Source organism: Cyrtonyx montezumae, unplaced genomic scaffold (assembly GCF_038088225.1).
Source record: "Cyrtonyx montezumae isolate F1298 unplaced genomic scaffold, pur_monq_1.0 scaffold_3, whole genome shotgun sequence".
Taxonomy (NCBI): Eukaryota; Metazoa; Chordata; class Aves; order Galliformes; family Odontophoridae; genus Cyrtonyx; species Cyrtonyx montezumae.
This window is the reverse complement of record NW_027072034.1, coordinates 80,051,643-80,078,097: the sequence shown is the minus strand read 5'-3', so window position 1 is coordinate 80,078,097 and position 26,455 is coordinate 80,051,643. Positions and strand designations below refer to the sequence as shown.

The 26,455-nt window shown below is 39.5% G+C and overlaps 1 protein-coding gene across 2 annotated transcripts; it reads left to right on the top strand.

Moving 5' to 3' along the window:
* Nucleotides 1–16,075: 16,075 nt before the first annotated feature.
* LOC136052157 (lymphotactin-like) lies at nucleotides 16,076–20,902 on the top strand. Of its 2 annotated transcripts, none has more exons than XM_065742054.1 (4): nucleotides 16,076–16,118; nucleotides 16,517–16,602; nucleotides 19,767–19,884; nucleotides 20,632–20,902. In XM_065742054.1, the coding sequence occupies exons 2-4, from the start codon at nucleotides 16,533–16,535 to the stop codon at nucleotides 20,735–20,737; spliced, it is 294 nt and encodes a 97-aa protein (XP_065598126.1). In that variant the 5' UTR covers nucleotides 16,076–16,118; nucleotides 16,517–16,532; the 3' UTR covers nucleotides 20,738–20,902. The 2 variants fall into 2 exon arrangements, with proteins under 2 accessions (XP_065598126.1, XP_065598125.1); XM_065742053.1 differs by having other exon boundaries at nucleotides 16,081–16,118; nucleotides 16,432–16,602.
* Nucleotides 20,903–26,455: the final 5,553 nt, after the last annotated feature.

The following is a 26,455-nucleotide window of genomic DNA, read 5'->3' as shown; positions in this document are numbered from 1 at the left end:
CTATTGATGAATAAAAAAGGAGAAACCATTTCCAAATATACTTGAAACAAAATTAGAAAGAATGTGCAAAGGAACTAACGTTTAACTTGAATATTTATGGTTTTTATTTTAGTCCTCAAGAGACTCAAGGAAGGTTTACTCCATTCTTCCCTCAGTTAAGCCTCTCATGACCCTGATTTTATTTCTGTATACTGAATATTTCAATTGGTGTAATAAAAGACGCTACTTTTTCCTTCAAATATTTTTCTCTCTCTGATGCCAAAAGGCCGTGAGTACAAATCCAAGTAAGATAACATTAGAACTGAGAATGCACATGCAAACTTGAACAAGAAAACCTTCTTGAGATTAAAGAATCTCAAAAAGATGTGTCTCACACGTGCCAGTGGCAACTTCAGATACTAATTATTCACAGCTACACAATGCAGACAGGGACAGAACAGCTGGAAATAAGCCTAATGAAATATGCAAAATACACTCATTATACTATAGGCCAACATGAACAAAACAGCAAACAAACACTATAAATAATTAAATAAAATAAAAATCCCCAGCACACAAGTATGTAGAGAATGACATTAAATAAATAAACAAATAAACAAAGCCAGCTCTCTAGGAGATCCCCTGTTTATTATAGACTATGATTATGAATTTTCTTTAGTAGCATGTAAAAATTCCAGCCACCCTTAATTACAGGCAATAATTCTTAGTCCTCTTTACTTCCAGAAGGAAAAGTCTATTTCAACTCTGTCCCTGCAAGACACTCAGTAGTGGGGGAAACGGTAAAAACCCTTGCAGTGGGTTTCACCTATTGATAAATCAGATGTAAAACAAAGAAAAAACTTCCATCGCACTTTATCCCACTCTGTGTCTTTAAGCTTTTAACTAATACTCGTTGTTTATTCTAACTTTTCATTTTGTTGGATCTGATTATTAATAATTCCATTTCACCATTTTGAATGAAGACACCCCATCCTTACCATCATTAGTATGTACTCTCTTTCATTTGTCATGTACTAATTTAATCTTTAAAAGAAGATGGACATCTTCTATTTCTTCATCATTTTTATTCTGTTACCACATTCAGAATTACTTTACCATTTCCCTATTCTCTTCCCCTGCATGTAATAGCAGTTAAATGCATGCAGAAAGAAACACAGGGGAAGTCCAATGAACTCTGTCTCAGGTCAGTATTGATCCCAGAATCTCTGTAACAAAAACAAACAAACAAACAAACAAAACTGAAAAGAAAGTATTGCACTACCCCCTACAAACCTGGCAAGTAGAGTAAATGAGAAATGGGCTCATCCTGTGAATAATCTAGCTCGTGCTATTACAAAGAGCTATTAATACTGTGTACTTAAAAAAATGCACAGAGGTCTTCTCATCCTCATCTAAAAATATTTCTAGATATTTCATGAGAAATATATAATGCCTATATTGTATGTATAAATAAATGTTTATGTAGCTCAGAAGACTTACAGTATGTCATGAAATCATTTGACAATATTCTATTTAGGATTCTTTAAAACATTGTTTTGAGTGCTTATTTGAAATGGGCCTTTCAGCTTACTAGGTTGTAGGCTTGCCTTTCATAGAGTGTTCTTCTCTCATATTTGTATTATATGCTAAAATTGTTATTGGTGCAAGGTTCCTTGATCTGATGGTGATGACAAAGAACATTTTCCCTAAGGCTAAATATAGCCTTCTTAGAGCTTTTGATTGCAGTGATCATTACATTTAAATGAGGCAGTTATCTCTGAATAATTGATGAAACCACAGACGGACACCTAGTAAATATAAGATGTGCAATGCAATGGAGGAATCACCTACCTAATCTAAACCATGTAGAAGGAAAGATGTAATCAGATAGTCAATGTCTAGCTCCCAGCTTACACAGCCAGTGTCATCTCCTCTGGAATCAGAAGAGATTTGTTGGCTCTCCCTTGGTTAGAAGCCAACAAATCAAACATTTAGAAGGACATACAAAAATGCTGTAATTCCTTGTCCATGAGGTGATAAATTGCTAGACAAAAAAAAAAAAAAAGTGTAAATCTTCTCAACATACAAATTCGTAGGAGGAACACTGAAAAGAAGAAACGTAATACACAACATACCTTGAAATTTTTTGTAACTCTTCAGTCTTTCACTGTAAAGATCATTTACTTAATGTGCCCAACAAGCTTGTCAAGCCCAAGATCAATAACAGGGAAGATTGAGGCCAATTGACCCTCATTTGGAGAGGGAAAAAAATAAAGTAAAGAAGGTAAAATACTTGTAATAAAACAGAAAGAACAAGAAATATATCTGGATCTAATCACTGTTGCAGATGTTAGATGCAACATTATTTTTCTTGCAAGGGATAAAACAAAGGCAACTGGTAAATAGAGACTGATTTGAGATAAATTTCTATAATATAACGAAGGCAGTAAAATGGAACCACTAGGCAGTCTGCTTGCTCACTGCCTGCCCTTTAGTCATCTTGAAATGAGCTCTTTGTGAAATCTCTCCACAATGAAACCTTACATTTTCATTATGCCTACATTACTAAGAGAAGGCAAAAAGTCTGTTTTCATTTCTGTTAAATATACATTAAATAATTTTTCAAAACCTACCATTCTATTTACATCTTTTCACAAAACTACTTTGCAGAATTCTTTCAGATGAGTCAAACAGCTTAAATTTTCTGCTGTGGATTCCTCATTCAAGAGGAGCATGTTTACACATTGAGAAGCACTAGCTTTCTTCAAACAGGAGGGAGTTGGGCTCTATGCTTACAAAGTCAGTTAATCTGAAGTCACAGTTTCTTAAAAGCAGCAGCAAATGAAAATTTTCATGATCAAAGCTGCAGAGTGACATCATAAACAACAGGCAAAAAAATAAAATGAAGCAGACAAAGCAGTATCTCAAGACATCTGTGTGATAGTTCAACTTCCAGTGCCAAACATAGAGCAGAATTTAGACTGATCTATCAAATAAAAATATAAATAGAATTATATCTCTCAAATTTTGAAGATGTTTCCCTATCTACTCAAGTCTACATACACAAAGCATCCCTCAGAAGTGGTAGGAGAGCTGGATTTGCCACCAGCAATGAGCATCGCGTTGGTACTGCCCAACATCACAAACACCTAAGCCATCTGAGGAAGGAAAGAACTTTCTACCACATGAATTCCCCATCCCAAAGAGGTATGCATCCAATACCAGTCATTTCCTGAACAGAGTTTAAATACATTCTGGTAATTTAAAAGACAGGCAGGCAATAAAAAGACCTCTTAAATCAGTTCAACATGAAGACAAACCAGAAACCTGAGCTCTTACTCAAAATCACATGTAGTAATTTGCCATAATCACTACTGACTACTTGGTATTTTCTTTCAATTCAGAAATCTTTTTCATGAGAGAGCCTTAGCTATTTTGCAGCTTCAACTTATTGTAAGTAAATAAAGTAGAGGAAAATTAGTTACTCAAAACTGTACATATGTTGTTCCAAAAGTAGTACCTTCTACTTACAGAAGCTACAACAAATACAGAGAGCACAAGAACGCTATTTGATAGGGAAAATTCTCATCTAAAAAACATTTCTCAATGCAGTCACCACCATAAGCCAATTTGCATGGATGAGCTGATCAAGATACTCTGCAGTGCATGGCATGATATCTGTGCCTGGCCATCTGTAGTTTGGCCTGTCACTGTCACCATACTGTTGAAACACTCTATGCACTGCCTCTCAGTGCTCACATACACTGTTTGTCCTCCATAAAATCTCCATAAGCCTTCAGCAAGCATTGCTGTAGGTCAATGAGTGTCATTGTTTCTGCATGGAGGAATTCAACAACAAACTTTTGCTTTGTCCACATTTCCATGCCAGATATCATTTTGTCACACTGCCTCTCTGTTGCTATTTGTTGCACAGCAACAAAACATACAGGAGTGTTAGTGAGAAAGTTCAACTTCTACTGCTATACCACCAATATCTGTCTTCGATGTCGTGGGCCAACATAAGAACATAGGAGGCATTACTTTTAGAGCTGGCTGTCCTTAAGCAGGTTTTTTTTTTTTTTCATTTTAATATTTCAATTTCAGTAGATGGAAGGTGAATGAGGAAAAGATGAATTATGTTATCCATATTTATGGCATAGTTAACTTCCTACCTATTATTTGTGTCAGGTTAATTTTGAAAGAACATTAGAATTCCGATTCATCCATGGAAAATTAACATTTTAAATTATCTTTACTACCCGTTAATAAACTTTACACCTAGAATATTTTTTTTAATCTTAAAGAAAAGTTGCATTTTACAGAATTTTGGATAATGGCAGTGAATATGCCAATATAGAAACTCTGTAGGTGCTGACATTTGAATGAATAGAAACTTTCTTATTTCAGGAAATAGTTTATTGTACTTCAGTTATGAAGTGTGATATGGTAATTAAGCTAAAGATATTTCACCTCATTCTTTCTGTAAATAATTTGACTTAACTACTTACGAAAGTTCACCTATTCAATGGATGACATTTTTCAATTCCTCTGTGATTGTAAAATGCTTAATTAGTACTATTGGTTGGTTATTTGAGATATAAAAAGCTTCATTTTTTAAGTAATGAAAGTAAAGCCATAGCAGTAGTGTACAAATCTGAGCAAAGATCCCCTTCTTTTAGAGTATCAGGACTAATAATTTATTCTAAGCTGAGAAACTAAAGTGCAAGTCCTTAAGTGCAACTTCTGACCATTAGGATGCACTGAACCCAGGGGTGCCTGCCTTACCCCAGCAGAAATGTATCTGTGAATAGCTGGTATAAAAATCTCAGCAATTCTCTCAGAGTGAAGTGCAGAATGAAGTATACTGTCTTGTCACTGACTATCCTAGAAGGAAGGTCATTCCAAATTAGGGACAGAAATTTCTTCATGGAAAATCCATCCCACAGAGCTTTGATGTATGCGCAAGAATATAAACTGGATTATGTGCTGTCCCCATACTCAAAAGCTGTTATATATACTTGTTTGCTTTACTGTTATAGTATAGCACCATTTCATTTCTCCATCAAAGAAGAAAAATGTCATGAATGAGGCATTTTTATCACAGTAGACAAAATTTAACATGTGGCATACCAGAAAGATGAGAGCAAGTCAAACAGGATAGCTAACCTCACTAGCAGCAAGCTGATCCTGACGTAAGCAAAAGCAGGCATGGAAGCCAGAAGCCTGTAGCAGTGGTGTCTCTTGTGGTCCTGTACCTGCTATAAGCTCTGCACAGTCTCTAGCAGTGTGTGTCAGGGGTCCCGTGCTTCACAGGATGGAAGTGCTGCACTCCCTGCAGCACCCACTATTCTACACTGGCAAAGCAGCAGGCCCCAGACCTCATTCCTTCAACCAAGCCTGTAATGGCACAGTGCAGAGGCTCCACAGTCACAACAGCAGGCCCATTAACTTGCACTGAGACAATTCCTGTTCAGAGTTTATTTATAAGCAGGGCAGACCTTTAAATATTCAGGAGATAGGCCAAGTGCCACAACAGAGTCTTTTCCTTCTCTCATTCCACAAAGTGGCACCCAGCAATCACCGGTCAGTAAAAGATATTAATGAGGTGTTGTTTCCTGGTCACAGAGCAGCCAAGTGAGTGGCCAAGGACATTCCCCCTCCTGGAATAATAAGCAGTGGCATCAAAGCGCAGGGGTTGCAATGAAGCATTACTAATGTGCTCAGCAGCTTAGGTATTAAGTTCACTAAAGTATAAAAAAGGCATGGAAAGAACACGTAGGCAAAATGTAATGGATAGCCACAGGTGGGAGGAAAAATCAGCTTTGAATTCTCCCTAGAATAATTTCTTGCATAAGACTTTATATAAGCTGACAGCCTTTCACGTTCTCAGAATAGGATCCCAAAATTCATTGGTAAGGTCTGCAACCCTCTGGTAAAACAGTTGAGGCCACACTCAGAAGCAACTACTCTGTTCACCAGGGAAAACAACTACAGCTACTTTCAGGTGGGATTGGAGTGGAACTTGGGAGAGCCTTCAAGAATCTGCACCCACCAAGATGAGCAGCTCACAGCCTGGCTCATCTGGAGAGGCACCTTACTTCTCCTCTGCGAGCTGTTTGGAAAACAGCTATACAGGCAGGGGCAGGAAGGAAAGCTCATCTTGATCAAAGCCTCTTTGGAGTCCAGGCACGTACAGAAGGCAGAAAAACAGCCGCAAACTCTGCATCCTGGAATTGCACTGCTATACTGTGAGAACAGGCAAAAGCAGCCAGCACAGTGGCACCCTGCTAAGCTAGCAGTGTGTATGAGCATGCATTTACCTGCCAATGGCCTGAGAGAAGCGTGAGCTCAAACAGAATACTCTGTGATGAAAGGAAAAACCATGAATCCTGCCCAGGTTTTGCCACATTAGACTACTTTTCCTTTGGGGTGCTGTAATACCTTCCAAACAAACTATCTGTTTCATGCACAGGGACCAGTGCTTGGCATGTCGTATCCAATCAAGTCAGAGGCACAGCAGTAAGCAAAGGTGGGCTGATACTCATCTCAGTTTTCATTACTTTGAACCATGTGCCCAACAGAAGCAGCAGGAAAACCATAAAAACCATGTAATTTCAAAGCTGTGCCTGAGGGATTTGTCACCTGATATTTAGCATTGCCAGAACTCCCTGTGCAACTAGAAGAGTTGCATTTCCTAATGTTGCTGCCCTGCTCTCTCATGAGGTCAGCACATACTCATTTATGGAAATTTAGAGAAGGATTTTATTTCTCTTTTATCTTCAGGGGTCTGGTGGATTAGCTCTCCCTGGGCATGGCTATCGGCATGTTTAGTCTATGATTCAAGGAAATAAATCTATTCCTCAAAATATTTTAAGATGACCTTTAAAATATTACATGACCATATCCCTAAATACTTAGATTTCTCAGCACAAAAAGCAAGTCCCTTCTTCGAAAAAGTGCCACGATTTTTTAACAGAAGGACCTTCAGTTTCTAATAGATCAGGACTGTACAAGTTGAATATCATGTAGCCTTAAGAGATTTTAGTCTATATTTTAAGTGAAGAATACAGAGAATGAAATAGAAGTATTCTCACTGAGTAGGCATGGCTAACAAAAATGATACACAGAAAGGTTACAGGAAGAAGTCATCAGGACAGAACAGGAGCCCAGACATTCAGACAGGAGCCCAGACATTCAGAGTATTTTTCTAGTACTTTCTGAAGAAAAAAAAAAAAAAAAAGACCCTTTTCTGTGGCATAAAGAACAACTGTAATAATTTTGAGTATAACCTGTTAACAAAAGTCACCATCAGACAGGAAGGAAAAACAATAGCTCTGCTGGAAAGAGCCTGCAACACAACCCCACTGTGAAGGGAAGAGAGATGTAGTCTCTATGCACAAGCTGAATCCCTGGGTATGAAACAGGACAGAACAGAAAGAACAAAGACAGAAGGCTTTTAGAGATGTTATAAGTGATCCACACAAAGTCAGTAGGTTCATTTATGTCCCCAATTATACATCTGGAAAAGTATATAATATTCCTGATTTCTTTATAACGTAGACTATTAGAGATTTCTGAAAAGCTTCATCCAAACTACTTTCTAGATGGACTTCAAAACTTTCACCAGCCAATGTGTCCTACATTTGAGCCTTTAAAAATGACCAGCAAATACTTCCTCTTAAACCTGATCAGGATTTTAAAATACTGAGATACATGAAAATGACAGGCTGTTGATAGTTTGAACTCAGTTATTTAACCCATATGGTGTGAAAAAGAGAGGTTCTTGTTCAACAATTACAGCAAAGAAGTCAGAAGATGCTGAGAAATATTTTATTTCTTCCCTGCTCTGCTTTAGCTGAGTATCATTTGTTATTTTCCAGTTCCATTAAAGGGGAAGGGAAACTGGGAGCAATTCCATGCATCACACAATAAGTGTGATAAAACATATGCACCCCTTTGTGCATTAAGTGCTGTTCAAGTATTTACTTGTTCACACTGCACCTGTACCAAACAGGTACAGAGGGAGCCTGATCTCTTATCACTGTACTGAGGGAAATACAGAAAACTCCTTTAGAGAGATCAGCCCTATAGTAAAAAATGTCTTAGAAATATGAACAATTTAAGTCACCCAGTTCACTCAGAAAGAAATCTATTATGTAGCTGATCAAGGAAAATATTATCATGTTTATTGCTTTACCCAGATCAAGCAACTTACCCATCTTCTAACCTGGAAATTAAAATCCCTCATATGTGGGGATTTGTAACCCTTCCAATATGTTCACCCCAAAAATTCTGCCCAGGGGAAATTACAGACTTCATACAATGAAACCAAAATCATTATCAGGTTAACCAAATCCACTGTTAGCCTCCCTATGCACAACTGCAAAGCAGCCCAGAGATCCTACTTGTTTCTGGTGCTGTAGGATCTGATGTGCAGACATATCCAGGTACCCTGTGGTGCGATACCTTGTCTGCACCAAAGAGTTTAAACACTGGTGACAACCAGTGAATTTGGCTTCACGGCGGTAGCACAGGCAGGATGGTGTTGGTGCTGCTGGGGCACAGTCCAGACCAATTTCCAGACAACACTTCAGTAGGTTTTGGCAGCATATCAAGTAGCCAGTCCATGCTTGTGGAAAATCTTGTAATCTTGACCTGCTAGTTTAAGAAGAAAAGGAGAACTGGACTTTGTGCTTCACAAATGTGCCTGTAAGCCAGACTTTGAGCACAGAGACAAGATTCAAAAGATGTTCCTCAACAGCTGCTAAAATGAGTTCTCATATTCAGTTATTGTTAGACAAAATTAAGGCCTTGAAAAACCAGCCTTGACAGTTATGTCTGTTTCCTTATGAGAGATTGACAGATTATCTCTATGTGGTACACACCCTGCTAATTTTTAACCACCTCTGTTCTGCTTCACCAGCTTCCTGTCTCACTGGACTCTGGCTATAGCTACCCACACAAAGTGGGCAGAGCACAGGGAGCCTCCAAAGCACAATTGCCATCAGGATCATGAAGGCAAAAAACCTGATTCTCACTTGTTTGAACTCTATTCTCCTTCCTTCTACTGCAAAGATGCCCAGGCTAGTTAAAACTGAATTGCTGTAATGACAAGCTCTACTGGAAGAAAATGCATTTTAGTAGTTTTTCAGGCCCAGAAGGACTGGCAGAGCTCCTGCCCTGACCTCCTGCATGCCAAAGACTGTGGTAGAAATGCTGGGATGGCTTCTCTTCCTAACCTGCAGCGAGGTACTGGCAGGCCAGGGCATGTTTCTGACCAGAAATAATGAAGGGTGGTCACAGCAACTCGGTTTGCCTTTGAAATTTATCCATTAAGTCGCATTTCCCCAAGGCAACTAGGCCTCTAAGTCTTGGAAATCTCCTTTTCTCTCCTCCCTTTAACATTTCTGCCCAGGGAGAGGAAGCTTAACACTTGCCTGCCAGTTTTTCCTCTCTGCAATTTCAGTTCTCCCCTGGTTGTTCACACTAGCTTATTCCCCCGAGTGTGAAGCCCTAAGCTTATGACTCAACTTTCAACCTTTTCTTTCCCTGAGGCAAAGCTTACAAAACCAAACAGAGAATAGGTAATAAGTGACTAGAAGACATCAATTTACCTGGACCAACTGACAGCTATCTCCATCTGCTTTCCCAAAAATAATGCATCATGTCCTCCCTCTTTCCTTTACGCTTACCGGCTCTAGACCAAGGTGCTGAGTTCTTGTAGAAGAATGGCAAAATGGAACCGCAATGTTGCCCATATTCATGACATATTTACCTAAATTATATGCAATGGTTTGAAGGATGGGGGAGTACCAGCAGCCTCCATGATCAATCTGTCTCACCCTACTCAGCCCCAATCTAGTCAAACAAGAGCTGTGTTCCCTCATGAAGAAGATACACAGGACTGAGATACATTTAATCAGAGGGCACAAAAGGAGATCAAACGGGGACAAGACAGTGCTTAAACACTGGGTAACAAATCACAATTGTGAGGTTCAACCAAGAGGCTGATGGAATGTGCAAGGTACAAATTTGGAGATAGAGCCAGAGTTTGCTAAATTCCTAGCTCTGGTTCCCCATGAGGGAACTCTTGCAGTTCTTTAAAGATCACCTCTCCTGTGGGCTTCACTTTCAAACAATAAAAATATGCAAGTCTTATCTAAATGTGGAAAACCATAGCTAACTGCTTGAGACCAAAGGCTATAGAGTTTTTCTTACAGCTAACAAAAGTGCTTTATCCATGGCAGAGTAGAGGCAAAGGGAAGTCTAGCTGTCAGGTAAATGTCTCCACAGCCAACTGTAGGAACAGTGCACTGCTACAGCACAAATTCTCTATTTTGACAGACCTGTTTATTCTTTTGCTTTGGGGGATGCTAATTATATTTTCCAGTATTGTTACAACTTTTAGAGAACCTAATGAGAGAACATGATACAAAAACAGTATCATGACTTATGATGAATGAGCTGGTTGAACATGATGAAAGAAGGCAAAATACCCCAAAGAACCACGGAATTGTTTGAGTGAGAAGGACCCTTTAGAGGTTATCTAGTTCAACTCCCCTGCAATGAACAGGATGAAGTCACAGATGACTGACAACAAGAGCTGGAGCAAGGTAACGACTACAATAGATATGGTAGTCCTTAAATTTTCTAAGCTGACACTGGTCCGGTCTAATGTGGGGCAACAACAATGCTGGCTTAGTTTGGAAGCACAAACTGTTATATCAAGCATAGATTAAGTCATCTATTTTTGCATGTGCCTTAAATTGTGAAATTAGCAGCCTTCCTTTCTGTGTTTAAAACGAGGCCTGGACAGTTTTCTCTGGGCATTCCTGCTTGAGGAGGGGAGCTGGACCAGATGACATCCAGAGGTCCCATCCAACTCAGCCATTCTGTGAAAATAACTGTTTATGTCAGAGAAAGAAGTGTAGAGGATAGAATAAACCAGTGTACTATGCCAATGAATAAGCTCATACATATAAAGCAAATCAGTAAATGGAAGCCAGTCTTGCCACAAGCAGGAAGGCTTACTGGCCCTGGTGGCAGGTTTGTGTGTGAGAATGATGGCAACTATCAGGTCTGGTGTGCCATGTTATGCTGAGTGGAGTGCTGCACATTTAGCCATGCTAAACCATAGGAGAGGAATAAAGTGACCTATGGCCATGTCAAAATCTGCCAAGTTATGTGAAAGAAATGTGACAGCCATGGGGGGGAGCTCTTATTTTGTGGCTGCCTTAGATGCGGTGGGGTTTTCTGCAACCCTTAGTGAGAGATAAAATTAGGTTGCAAAGGAAAAGTGAAACAGCATTTAACAGCCACAACCCACTGTATGAAATTACAAAGTATAAAATTAATGCTAATTTGAAGAAGGTTGAGGGGGGAATTTTCCCATCCTCTCTTGCCTCCCACATTGCCTCACACACTGCATTGAGTTCAGGTGAAGAATACAGACTGGAGCATTTGTCCAACTCACACTTTCACACACATAGTGATTACGAGGGGAAAAACCCAGAGAATGAATAAACCCCAAGGATTCTTTCAGAAAGTTTAGCGTGGAACACTGTCAAGAGTAGGTGTCTGCTGCAGGCCTGTGTGAGCAGAGTTCTTTTTTCCTCACCTCTGCCATTTAAGGCTTCATTTGCACTGTTACTCCATCACTGGTACTGTCTCACTGAGCAAATGGCTAAGGAAATAGAAAAGCAAATGAAACCAAAACACTTCTTCCCAGTCTCTATATCACTTGAAAGGTACAACTGTGAGAACATCTTGTTTTATTTCACAGAGTAAGAGCAGATTAGGATCAGGCGCTGTGATCAGTTTTAAAAAATAATTCAACACTTCGCAGAACAGGATGTGGCCCAAAATCATCAGATTATAGTGACTAGCAAGAAGAAAGGCAATGCACCTCAGCAGTGGTGTTGTTAGAAGGTGTGATAGTTCTTCATCTGAGAAACAAAGTAATTCTTCAAAAGTCCATGCCTATTTAAATTGCTTTTGAAGGAAGAAAAATTATCCTCAGTAAAAAGAAAAATAAATCCCTTCAATTTTGCTTGCAAAAATGTTGGGATGGTCCCTTCATACCTCCACCACTCCTTAAAATTCAGCAAATTTGTTAAACGGCGTCTCAGGAACTCATGAAGATTTGGTTATTAAAAATGCTAATAATTATTGTTTTGAACAAACAAAACTACCTACATGAGAAAAAATACTGAGGAAGTATATCCCAAAGGTTCAATTTGGAAATTTCAGAAAACAAATGTTGCATTATTCACCTATTTTCCCATTTTATTTTATTTAAATTCTCTGGCCAATTTCAACTGAAGTTAAAAGAAATAAATCCTGGTAAGTTTTCAAAAAAAAGTAGTGCCTGGATGGAAGAAAGACTCAACAGGATGCCTCCACTGTGGGGAAATGGCAGCAGGGTGAGGGCACTTGCTGCCTGGCAGTAGGCAGCAGGTCCGTCAGCTCAGATGAACTGGACAGCCACAGACAACATGCATGGTTTTTTCTAGCTGATGAAAACAAATGCTGAGATGTTAGAATAATTCTTGGGTGGAGACAAAAGGAGTTAGCAGGAGTTTGCCCTCAAATTCCAACATTTACTAGAATAGTTTCTAGTGAAAAATTATTCCCTGGCAGTATAAGATAAACCATATGTACTTGTAAATAATACTACATGCACACAGATGAAACAGAGACATACAAATGCCACTGATCTGTGTTTGTATGTCTCCAATTCCCCTTTTCCCCAATAACTTCATTATATTCCCTTTGGTGACCATCATGGAGCAAAAGAATCCAAGCTCCTGTTGACTGGTCAGACTCTCTCCAGAGTGTGAGATACAGCTGAGGAAACTGTCCCTACTGAGAAAACATAAGAATTTGAGTTTCTTCAATTTTCTGAGGAAAAGTTTACCCAGAAGCATCTTGTTGAATTAAATCTGTCTCCAGTGTCCTCAGACATAGACTGTCTGTGATCACACAAAAGGTCTGAATGTTCTCTTGAAGACTAATAGAGTAAGACTTGGTTTCCAAACCACTGATCCTACACGGATAAGGAATACACAGAAAGAAATGCTAAATAAAATCTGTATTCTGCGTCTTGCTTGAAGGAAGGAAAAGAAATCAGAAACAACAAAAAATAAAAATTAAAAAAAATGAAGCGGCATGAGAATATTCTAGATTCCCAGAGGTACTTAGCCCAATCCTATAGATGTATTTAAATATGGTACAAGTTGAGGGAAGAGTCAGAACCGCCTCTATGATTCCCCACAGAAACATCCTTGCGCAGCATTCAGTTACCTTCCTGGTATGGATCTAATGAAGAATTTTAACAGAAATCTTGAAGATGACTAACAGAGGTTAAAGATACTTCTAATGAAATGGTCTGACCTATGTATCAGATCATATAATAGTGCAAAATCAGAAGCTATACCATTCATTCAGAAGAGAAGATATAGAAACTGAGAATGAAATGAAATAGGAAAAAAATGATGGTAAACACAAGGTACTTGAATTAAGTGTAGAGATGAAAGAAAAGCATTCACGTACTATTCCTAAGTACATTGTCAACTGAAGGATACCTTTTAAAAATCCAATAAAATTACAAACCTATAATTTATTTTTCAATTACACGTCTGCAGTAGACTGATTTCCTTTTGAAATATTAAGATAATAAACAACAGCAAAGAAAGGCCAATAAAAAGCAATAGACAATTACAGCTTTACAATTACCCTTTGAGGAAAATTTGTAGCATTTTCTATTATGTAAGTGAAGAAGAGTATATATATGCACAAAGGAAAGATAAAGCTAGCTAAATCTTTTCTTTACTGGGATGTCTATAGTCAAGATTTTTCAAAAGCAACTACGCTGAGGTTCTTCAGTTAGCTCTTAAAGTCAATGAATGTCCCGGTGACCCTCTGGGGCATCTTCCAGTTCAAAGGGCTGTGGAATATTCACTACTGAGAAGGTGAGAGGCAAAAGTTGGTGTAACGGAGAGTCTGAAGACATGTGTGGCTCATGAAAGCTGGCACAAGTCTCATTGGACAGCTACATCTTTCTGGCCAGAAGGCTGAAGAAATCTCAGGGAGGGCTTAGGGCAGAAGGCTCTTCTGGGGCACTAAGCCTTAGGGCACTGAGCTGAGCCCAGGGTCCTGAGGAAGAGTTTAGGATAACTATAACTACTGATAGATGTGTCTGGCCTCTGTATCTCACATGCACTTTCTAATCAAATCCAGGACACCTATGCCTAAGAAACAATTGTGCATGATTTCACATAAATTATCTGACTAGGAGGTATGATACTTTTTAAATTAAATATCAGCATTATATGCACGTGACCATATGTACTATATAAAGTATGGGGACCCAGGGCCCACCCCTCCTCACTTAGAGTTAAGGGTTAGAAGCCAAGGGAGCTAGAACTCTGTTCAGAGATTAACCTTTCTGAGGATTTCACCAACCTTTGGAAATGGTAAGCCATTTGTCCCTTTATTGTCTTCTCAACTATATTGTGCTGAATAATTTATAGTGTATTCATATCCTGGTAGAAGCCACTATCATTACCTTTTCTTGCAACACATATATAAAACCATACCACGAACAAGGAACTGATATAGCTAGTTCCTGAAATTCCAAGTAACTATTACAAACTCTAGCATGCAATGAGGTTTTACCACACTTGCCCTCATGCACAGCACAAAAAAAAAAAAAAAACAACAGAACAGCAGCAGCATGTGTTCAGTTAACATTAAGTTTCCCCAGTAGCACAGCTCAAGTCAGTGCAACTACTCCTTTGTGTGGCATTAGACATTGACTTTAGGTGCTCTAGGGTTGAAGCTTTGGCTTCAAACCTTTGGGTCCCATTTTCCAGTTTGGTGCAACTTATGATGGTATTACAAGTGGATTTAACAGCCATTCAAACAAAGCAACAAGTATCATACATCTGCTTACAGTCCGCTTTTTCCATTAATTTTCCTTAGTTTGCATTGCATGTATTAGATGAAAAAAGTAAACTGTACAGAACAAATATTGCGCATGTATGTGCAACTAAACCAAGTAATGTGTTCTCATAGAAGCTGTAAGAGCTACAAGCTGTTCCTAGGTTTGCAGATTAGCCACTACAGCTTAGGAGCCAAGTGTGCGAGCTCACTTCTTTGCTCCATCTTAATTTTCCTGAGCAATCTTAGGGGCTGTACGTGCCCATTTAAAGTAATTTATACGGAGGTTATCAGGAACTTGAAAAGCTGGAAGTAACTTGCTGAGATGGAACAACAGACTCGCATCTGCTCCAGGCTTTGTGCTGACAGCTGCTCTAAACCACTGCCTTCTGTCTCATACATCAGACAGCCTGGTTCTCGCTTACTGATAGTAGGCCTAGCTGAGTCTCTGTAGGCCCAGCAAAGCATGGCTTTTTCTATTGGGCATGAAGAGAGATTTCTCCTCAGAGGCTCCAGACAATGATGTCAGCTCAGGTACTGCTATATGTGCTGCCTGGAATTCCACAGCATGCTTGGAAAAGATTTGCAAGTGCAAAATCTCTGGCATGCAACAGTGCTGCCCAGTAACCCAGAACACCTTACCACATCGTAGGAAGGACACACGGCGCCAGGTAATCTGACTACACAGACTATGTAAAAGGACACCTTTAACAGAGGCATAAGTGGAGAAACAAGTAGACAGGCCTGTTACTGACACCGTGTTCACACAGAAGTCTAGTGAACTTTTTTCCTCCCTCCTGTGAACTGTGCCTGATGGCTTGGTTACTTCTCTATCTCCCTTCTTTGTACTAGAGAGTCTATAACGTGAAAAGAATTGGACTTGATGAATTCTTGTTCCTCTTTGAAGCCACTGTAACATAGTTCTGGATGACTAGCAGCAGAGTTAGTAGAACTGGACTGTAGTAGAACTGTTCTTCCTTCTCCCAGCACATTAGTGGTATCTGCTTTGATCCAAAATTGCACTGAAAACAGAAGATTTGGCAAGCTCCAGCACACACAGGAGACGGGATCGACAGCCTTCTGAAGCTTCATCTTCAGTTATACATTATAGTGATGAACAATCTACAGCTACTATGGAAGAAGTCTCCATCTTCCATTAGCTCACAATTCCCTTTTGAAGCAGACCACTGGTCAAAGAGGTAAGCCTGAGTGTTACTCTGTACCTCTGTGGTCAAGGTTAGCTGCAGCACTGTAACTTGGGGTGTGAAAGAACAGGAACATTTGTTAAAGGTTTCCACTACAGAACAAGAGCTCTCACTTTTAGCAGCTTGAAATAAACCTAACTTGCAGCACAGAAGCAAGTGCAACCACAGTGGGGTTTGAGCAGGAAAAGCCTTTACAGGGGGGCTAGCAAAGGACGAGTGGGGGAAAGGAGGTGGTTCTGACACCAGAAAAACTACTGTCACTTAGTTTTTTCCACTTGCACTCAACCCCACCATGACGCCCCAACAGTGAACACAAGAACTGACCAGTGAATAACGATATATAAGCTCTGTGAAAGGCGCCTCACCATAACCACTTTCTTTCCTGCCTCGAGAGAGAAGCCACCAGCAATGAATCTCCATACCACAGTCACCCTGGTCATAGTCTGGCTTGGTGTCTTCACTCTGCACACAGCAGAAGGTAAGCATACAACCTAAGAAAAGAATTGCTTTACATTGCGCTACAGGTCTGAAGAATTAGACAGGATTCATTCTCAGACAGAGCTGATTCATGAGATCAAACTCACAAGAAATCCAGATCAGAGCTGCAAGGAAAGGGGCTAAAGCAGAAGGGGATTTATGGGAGACCATGTGAGGTCCTGTTGCATAATAGGTTGGCTTCTACCTTAACACATGGAGAGTTTCTATGCCTTAAAATCCTTACAGAGTTTCCACGCCTTCTCTCTCAAAACTGTGAAAGCTTGAAAATGCAGTGCCTTTTAACCTCACTGATGCCATATGGGATAATAACATCTTATGAAAATTATTTACTGAATTGATTTCAGATTTACTCCTTTCCTTTTTTAAGACTTACAACTTATATATATATATATTCACGTTAAAAAAAAAAGATCAGATTCTTTAGCAGGGTTCTTTGTGATAGACAAGTGAAAATGGTTCTAAAATTAAAGAGGGGAGATTTAGACTGGATATAAGGAAGAAAATTTTCACAATAAGAGTAGTGAGGAACTGGAACAAGTTGCCCAGGGAGGTAGGAGATGCCCTACTCTTGGAGACATTCAATGTCAGGCTGGATAGGGCTCTGAACTACCTGACCTAGCTGTAGGTCCCTATTCCTTGCAGGGAGTTGGATTACATGACCTTTAATGGTCTCTTCCAACTCAGACAATTCCGAGATTCTATCATAGATATATATATTCAGTTTTTATTTAACTGTCTTAGACCATATTGTCGTAAACAATTTCAGTGACTGAAGACATTAGAATTTATTCCAGTTCTATTCTGCATTTTGAATGCTTACCTCTTTCTAAAGAAATGTTTTGGAAAAGATAAGAACAAAATGTTCAAGGAAAACAAGGGATTTACACGAGGTGTCTTCTCCCCCAGGTTTTATACAAACTTGCTGGAGATCACCTATAAGCACTGACATGAACCATGTTTATTAGCTATATTCTAAGCACCTTTACATCTAGTGATGCCTATGTTCCTGACTTTTGGATTAGGCCATGTGTATCATGTAAATGTACTACATGTAGAACACCTAAACAATTAGCTTCATGCAAAAAAGCACAGAAAAATCACTGAAAACACTCATGCAAGCCATATGCAAACCCACAAAAACATGCAGATATAAAACACGCTTCACAAAACCACATGAAAACCTAACTGAGACCTGCTGAGCATTCACAAAATTCTGTATCCACATGCTGAATACGCTGCCTTAGCACCCCTAGAGCTAGATCTTGCCACTTTCTCATATTTTGATTAATGCTGCTGCTGCTCTTCTCAGCAACATGTGCCTAAGTGCTACCAACTGACACTTGGTACTGTCATGCTCCAGGGTAGATGGCTTGGTCTTGTTCTTAGTTTTAGAGAAGCTCTGCTGGTATTCCTTGTGTTATTCATTTTCCCTAGAAATTATGTAGTAGAAGGGGTACTAAGGCATTAATATAAGGGATGTTATCAGTGATACTAAAGATTATTCAACTACCTTTAAGCTCTTTAAAACTACATTTTGCTTGAAAAAGCAATTTGAAGGATGCGGTAAGGTATGCACTTGTACTGAACTGCAAGAAAACATGGCACTGCTTGTGACTAATAAAGGTCAGAAGATACTCCTTAAGGCAAACAAAACCCCAGGAATTAGCAGCTCTGTCAGTAGCCATGTACTGTCCGTGCCGCACCCTCACTGCTGGCTAACATGTTTGCTGATTGCACATTGCAATTATTTCAAATTTTGAAAAGCTCACATATAATAAGATTAGTTGAGGCAGATGTTATGGTTAGCAAATTGTACCTGAACTGCTCCTGGGCTTCTTAAGCCTGTATATCTGTATGTTCCTCAAGAATAAAGCTCAGAATATAGCCACATTCTGTTTGTCCTATTGTGCCTTTCCAAACCTATCTTTGATGAGTGAAAGAAAACCAGAAGCAGGAGCTACCAGTAATATATATGAATACATAGAATCATAGAATCGACAAGGTTGGAAAGGACCTAAAAAATCATCAGGTCCAACCGTTCACCTATCACCAATAGCTCCCACTAAACCATGCACCTCAACACAATATCCAAACGTTCCTTGAACACCCCCAGGGTTTGAGACTCCACCACCTCTCAGGGCAGTCCATTCCAGCACCTGACCACCCTTTCAGTGAAGTAGTATTTCCTGATGTCCAGCCTGAAGCTCCCTTGGCGCAGTTTGAAGCCATTCCCTCTTCTCCTATCACTAATTACACAAGAGAAGAGGCCAACCCCCAGCTCACTACAACCTCGCTCCAGAAAGTTATAGAGAGCAATAACGTCTCCCCTGAGCCTCCTCTTCTCCAGGCTGAATGTTCCCAGTTCCTTCAGCCTCTCCCCATGAGGCCTGTGCTCCAGACCCCTCAACCAACCTTGTTGCCCTTCTTTGAATGTGTTCCAGGGCCTCAATGCCTTTCCTGCAGTGAGTGGCCAGCCATTTCTCATTATTACTATGAAACATGACAGCTGCCCAGAGAATTTTATACTAATTCTGCCTCTTTATTAATCACAATTGAGTTTCCCTGAAACATATGCAAATATGGGAGGAAGGAAGAGATTGGGTAGCACACTGTTTAGGTAGCATTCTATTAGCACTCTATACAGGCTCCAATACTAGATTTGCAGCGACAGTGGGCAATGCAGTCAGCATTCTGCCAGTTGCATCTCTTGTATTTCAGCAGCTGGTATGTGAGTCGTCATGTTTCAGTGTGCTTTTAAATGCTAGTTTTGGATGCCTATAGTGAAACAAGAAGCTTTACTAACTTTTCCTTCAATTGGATACCAGGTGCAGTAATACAGAACCATATTCAGATGATATTTCAAAGTCTATCCAGAAAAGATGCACTACTTCACGTGGGCACTTATGTGTAGATGATACTGATTTAACCACAAAGATGCCAGTGACATTTTAGAGACTGCAGGATGTCTCACAAAGGACACCTTGAGCTCTCTTGTAACACTGGTATTGTCTGCACATCTCACAAGACACTCACGTTCAAACCATGGCTGGAAATCAGCTGGAACTCATAATTTAGAAGAAGCCTTTGTGGTTGAAATGTGAATGTAACACTGCCTTTGTCATTCATCTGTTCTTCCCCTTGTAGGGAGTGTTGCAAGTCAGTCAATGCGCAGATTGTCCTGCATAAATCTATCTGCAGAGAAAGTGGACATCAGAAGAATTATCAGCTATGAAAAGCAGAAAGTTCCAGTAGAAGCTGTCATGTAAGTAACTTATGCACAGCCCATTTCCAGACTCATCTCTGCAAACAGCTTCCATCAAAAAGGCAAAAGGAATCAGAAGGCACTTCACAGTCCAACTTGCAAACTCAGGCTAGTTCAGATCACCCTTCCAGTTCCCTGTGAAGCAGTCAGCCTCCTGCAGGGAAGAGGAGAGGCAAAAGGTGGTGTAACAGAGTGTCTGAAGACACGTGTTGCTCATGAAAGCTGTGACAAGTCTCACTGGAAAGCTACATCTTTCTGGCCAGAAGGCTGAAGAAATCTCAGGGAGTGCTTAGAGCAGAGACAGAAGCCCAAGGCTCTGAACTGAGCCAATGGGAAGGGTCCTGAGGAAGAGTTTGGAATAACTGTAAAGCCTGCTAGGAGATGTGTTTGGCCTCTGTATCTCACATGCAGTTTCTAATCAAATCCAGGACTCTCCTATTATTCCCTATTCCTAGGGAATAATTGTGCATAATGATTTCACATAAATTGTCAGATTACGAGGAATGTGGAATTTTAAATTAAATATCAGCATATATGCTTGTGACCATATATATTACATATATACCCATGGCACGAATAAGGAACTGGTATTGCTAGTTCCTGCAATTCCAAGTAACTGTTTCAAACTTTAGCATGCAATATAGCTTTACCACACTTGTCCTCATGCTCAGCATAAAAAGAGAGAACAGCAAACCTGGCTTTGTATACTAGAACTTAATGGTTGCCTGGCTTTCCTTCCCCCTGCAGGTTTGTCACCACAGATGGTATCAAGATCTGTGTACACCCTGATCAGAAATGGGTGCAGACTGCTATGAAGAGAATAGACAGAAGACGTACTTCCAAAAGAAAATAATCCTGTCCTCAGCAGGCATCTGGGGCCAACAAAATGGAACGGTCATCACTGCCACACACAGCCTTGAAGAAAGCATTGGTATCTGCTTGCAATTCCTACTGGCAGTGAATTCTCTGAACAAAGATAAACTCATCAAATCTATTAATCACTGATTGAATGTCTGCTATATTCTTCATATTTTCTTCATATATTCTTCATATTGCTCATATCTATACATATACATATATTTCATGCTGGACTCTGTTACGCTGTTTATTGTCTGAAAAGCTTGTCAATATTTATTTACAACTGAACTGTAGGTATCTTCTCATCCTTGCTGTCCTGACTAGGATAGGAGATAAGGGTGTACAACAGATGGCTTCCCATGCTATAGGGAAGAAAATGATCTCTCACAGAGATGGAGAAGCACAGATTTCCACACTGACTGTGGTCAGCGTTCTGCACTGAGTGCTGAGATTCAAAAGATTCTATATAATTTATGGTTACTCAAATTTATTAAAATGATAAGTAAACTGATCTCATGGCTCAGGCTATCACATGGTCAGTGCAGTATCCTGAAGAAGATTTGTGGGCTTTCTATTTTCAGGTACAGTTTTGCACTCTTGGCACTGATTTTAGACTCAGGCCACTGAGATGTATGGATACTCTCACCAAGGGATGACCTAGAATGATTCAGGGCAACTTTAAGAATGAAACTCTATGCAGACTTGTACTTTGGAGGATTTATGCTACTCAATGACTTTCATTAGTCTTCTTTTTTTTTTTTTTAAATTACTTCAGTTACCCCTTCATTTGAAACAGAACTTTTCAAAAAATGGTCATTGGGTTTTTTTCCCTTTGCTTTTTCTTGGAATAAACAAGAACAAACCATGGCTGGAGGCAGTGCTTCATCAACTCATATGAATTTCCTGCCCAGAAAACAATGTATTTGTAGATGTCTCTTGTTGATTTTAATTCAATACATTCTACTACTGAATTTCAATACTTTGAATTTCAGTGAAGTTACTGTACGCCTCAAATCACACCATACAGTTGTCTGCTTGTACATGATAGCGTGGACTAAGACTGCTGAAACATGTACTGAGTTGAGAGCCCAAATGTGAAGTCTTTTGGGCAAGCCAGCAAGAGCTGACACTACCTCCTCCTCACATAATGTGATTCTGGGTTTTCTATATCCTATTTCAGCTGTAAAACCCTTTATTTGAGACAACACCTCTTAAAAACTTTTCAGAAGTTTTGGTACTCAGAGTTAGGCCTCAAACAACCCAGTGATGACCCTCACATTATCAGAAGCACATACACAAGAGCTCTGGGTAAAGAGAGAAAACTGGTGTACAGGGAACTTGAGGGTTTTAGGAGAGGTATAAGCACGGAGACTTCAGGCACAAACTTTCTATTGTACTACCCACATGCGCGTAGCCTGTATTGCATCTAAAACATGGGCTTTTCATAAGAGAACTTCTCAATGATGCACGTGAAACCACAGCACTTCCAAACAATGCCACAGAAATAAGATTGTGTTCCTCTAAGTCCAGTGCTAACAGTCCCCAGCTCTGGTTGTATTTACATATAGAATTTCTGTCCTGTGGCTCACACCTTGTCATGGCTTAGTCCTAGGAAGGGAAACATGTTCAGGTTTCATTATGCAGGGCAGAAGGTTTTAAAGCAGTGCTACTGCTCATGTAGGGAAGAAGGATGTCTGCAGATGTTACATTACAAAACAGATCCGAATTTCTCTGCATGTACGCTAGAAAATAGATGTTACAACAAACCCAGTAAGAACAGCTTTACAGATTGAAAGCAATACCAAGATTTTTCTGGAACATGCCAATATATAAATGAACTTTCATTCTGAATTGCCTAAAAAATCACCCCAATCCCTCACATTTGAGACAACAGAAACACTTAAGTTCTCTCCACCATTATCAGAATATTAGCAGACTACAAAATCAGGTTACCTTTAAAAATATCTCTGTGGTTTGTTGTCTCAGACAAATACAATCTGCTCCCACTTAGGAGAGCAGAACTGACTTAAAACATGCTTCTGGCAAGCAGGACTTTAAAGCTCATGCTCAGTAGTATCATATTTTGGAATTAATCTCAAATTGCTTTGTTGGTTTTTTTTTTTGGAGAACCACAACCTGAGGATATATCAATTAAACATCACATAGCAATTAATATTTTATATCTGCTCATCTTAATCACAGTTCATGAACTAATTAATAATAGTTTCTAAGAATGAATCATCCTTCTTAATTACATGTGTTTGTTATACATTGCAGAATCTGTAATGATCCTTCTGCACTTCTTGGGAGAAAATTATGGCTGGCCAGTTCAGTCCACATCTATTTCTTCCAAGCCACTAAACTCCATGGACTTCTCTGTGTTTCCCTGCCTATTCCTTACCCTAGTCCTTACTGTAGTTCCATGCCTGTGCTACTTTTTGTCATCTCAATCTCCATATAACCTTGAGGTTTACTTGTAATAGTACACCTCCTGCTTAGTTCCTGAAGACTCTCAAAATGCTTTAAAAAGAGTGGAAAATATTATTAAAACCTCCTTCTCTCTCACACACACACATATTTATAAAAAGGCAAGTGCAAAATGAAGAACTTAAGTGCTGCTCCTTTGTTGGAGGCAAGTAAGGACCACAGTCCTAGTCTCCGTAACTCAGTAAACCTCTCACTAGGAAAAAGAGAAGGCTCTAAGGTACTTCTGAAGATCTGGGGCTGTGGTTGCACTGGTACCCTCCTTGCACCTGGCTGCCCACTCATTTCTTCTCCAAGTGAGGTAGGGAACATGATGACTGCTTCCCTTTCTGCTCATCCACTGCTATACTTAGTCTGGTAATATGAACATGGATTTTCTTTGTCTCCTCTTGTAAGAACTGTGGTTCCCTTTGCCAGAGAGTATAGGACTCTCCAAATACACGTGGCAGAGCAATGGGCAGCAACAATATTTGCAACAACTCAATCATTTCTCCTCTGCCACACCAAATGGACAGAAGAGACAGTTAAATTTACAATAACCAACAGCTCTGACTGAAACCCATCATTTCATTCTCAATAAGAAACTCTCAGTGATGAACTTGACCGTTTTTCATACGTCTTCAGACTTGCTCATTTGTGTTTTCACCGTTGATCATATTTTAACAGATTGTTCAAGACTGTGAGAAAAAGAGGACTAAATACCTCTGCACAAATATTAATGTATCAGTGAGGCTACTCTGACAAACACTGTTCCAAGACATGAAATTCCTAGTAATTCAGGAGATACAAATACTTTCCTTGTCTCCTGTCTGTGGAACAATGCCTCACATGGAGTTTGGAATGTTAAACCTCGTATTTCAATTGCAAATGAATTACTTAACCCAAGTTACTGGGGTTTGCTGAAGACAATAATTCAAATATTGTGGTAAGCCATTATAGTAGAAGGTGAGGGGAAAGGTAGAGAAATAACAAATAGAAAAGCAGTGGCATGGAGTTGTTGCAGAGAAAGTAGTATGAATTAGCTGACACTGAATTCTTATTAAGTCTTTTAACAGATCGCTTTCTCCCTTGAGTTATTACCCCTGTTTGTTGCATGTGTCTTAGGGCAAGTTTCTCATTTCCTTGAGGTTGCAGAGGCTTAAAAGATGTCATAAATCTGTTGGCCCTAAGCTTCCACTAGTGAATTTTAGGAACCAATAATGTCACTGCACTGCAAGTAGTTGTCAGTAATTCAGACTACAAGTTTTAGCTGGGCATTTGATTTGCATGGAGAGATAAGAACGTACAGTGTTATAATGAGTGCCATCATTGCTGCACACTCCAGTAAACCTGTCTGCTTTCTAGGTATGACTAAGGAACCCCTGTTCCAAGGGTACTCTGCTGACTTCCCTTACTGCCTACTGTGATACCTATGCACTTACTACCAGCTATTTATGTCTGCTGTTTCCTACTCCTTCCTATCAAGTCATTCATGCCTTCAACTTGTACTTTGGTTTATGAGACCCTGAGAAAAAGGGAGCAGACCTGTTGGGACAACTCCTACAGAGGCTGCACAGATTTCAAAAATATTCTGTTTTCATGGCATAGTTTAGTTTCCCCCTTTCACTTAAGAATTAAAGGCAGCAGAGAGGAAACAGCATGCACCTCATGCCCAAGTAGTGAAGAAAAACTACTTTTCCTGATCCTTCTCACTGTCTGGTCTAGAAAACTTTAAAAAATTGAGCCTGCAGGTTCACACTAATGAAAAACAGTATTTCCACATTTGTACAATCTGTCTGCATGCTTCAGCATTTTAAATAGGAAAGGAAGTGTGGCAGACAAATCCTCCTGCTAATGATTTCACCATAGTTAGAAAAAATATACATCAGGCCATAAGAGATCCCACCTAGAACACCACTAGAGCAAACCACGCACTGATCTCCAGAAAGGCTGAGAAGCGTGCTTTTTGAAACAGTAACTATCCCAATATCAAGTATGTGACTGCAGTTTAAACAAACCTCCCAACTTCAAGAGGTTCATTTGAGACATTTCCAGAGCACATGCTCTGGTTGAAGTTCCACTTCTCTCCTCTACTCTATTCCTTAAAATCAATCAGAGAAAGTAAGATCACATAGTAGGCCCTTTCCTAGACAAGTTTTGTTTTCCCTCTGCCTGTATCTTAGAGATTCCAGACCAAATTATTAAGTGTTCATTATGCAAAGAAAAAAGCTAGTCTTGTCACAAGACAAAAGAAAAAGACTCAAAAAATATACACATCTTTCATTGCTACTGGCTTAATTTTTCATTTTTGTGTAGGGGTTCTAACTTGATTTGGTCTGGCTGTTGGATATCATATTAATTATTTCTTGCATTAAGTCCCTAAAAAGGAGGGGGGAAAAAAAGACAAGAAACCATTTTACTTTTAATCTCACAAAAATTGAGACAGATTTGAAAACTTTCTCCTTGTCTCTTGTTTCCTGAGTCTTCTATAGGTTTCTCAGTGGTAAAAATCTTTCTTTTCTTTCCAAACTCCTGCTGCATGATGTCCACCCTGCTGCCAGCTCCCACATGCCAGCCATTCTGAGACTGGTAGAGTTACCTTATCCTCAGTGTTGGTGTCCAACATTGCTTAGCACCACTCTGTGCTGTGCAATAAAAAATGACTGTTACTAGGGCTCCAATCTGATTCCAGGCCTAATCCTACCAATAAACAAACCATGAACAGGAATTGCCAACAGCATGGGCTGCCAGTTCACCTGATACTATCCTTAGGGTGCCTTTTCTAATGTACTGGCCTCTTGGGGTTTGATTTATTAAGGCCTTCTAGCACAGCATCCCTCATGAGGACTTGTAAAATATTGCAGATCTCCATTTCAAGATATTTATTATGCAAGAAAAAAGTTAACTGATAATTGTTTACTGCATAAGAGCTGACACTTATAGTCAGTGTTTATATCAAGAAGAAAAATGGATTTGTGTTTAAAATATAATAAATCACAATATCTTAGAGTAATTTTTAATATTTTTTTTAATCTGTTTTCCAATTTACAAAGTCTTCAATTGTGAAGGATGACCTAATGAATGGATTAAAACTGGATTTAAATGCAATCAATTTCAAAGCCTAGTAATTATACAGGAATAGCCTTGAGAAATGTTAGTGCAGTCACTACAACAAATGCAGATAGCTACACTCTGAAATGCTTGTCTAAACTCTCTCACAAAGTCAGAGAGAAACAGATGCTTCCAAGAT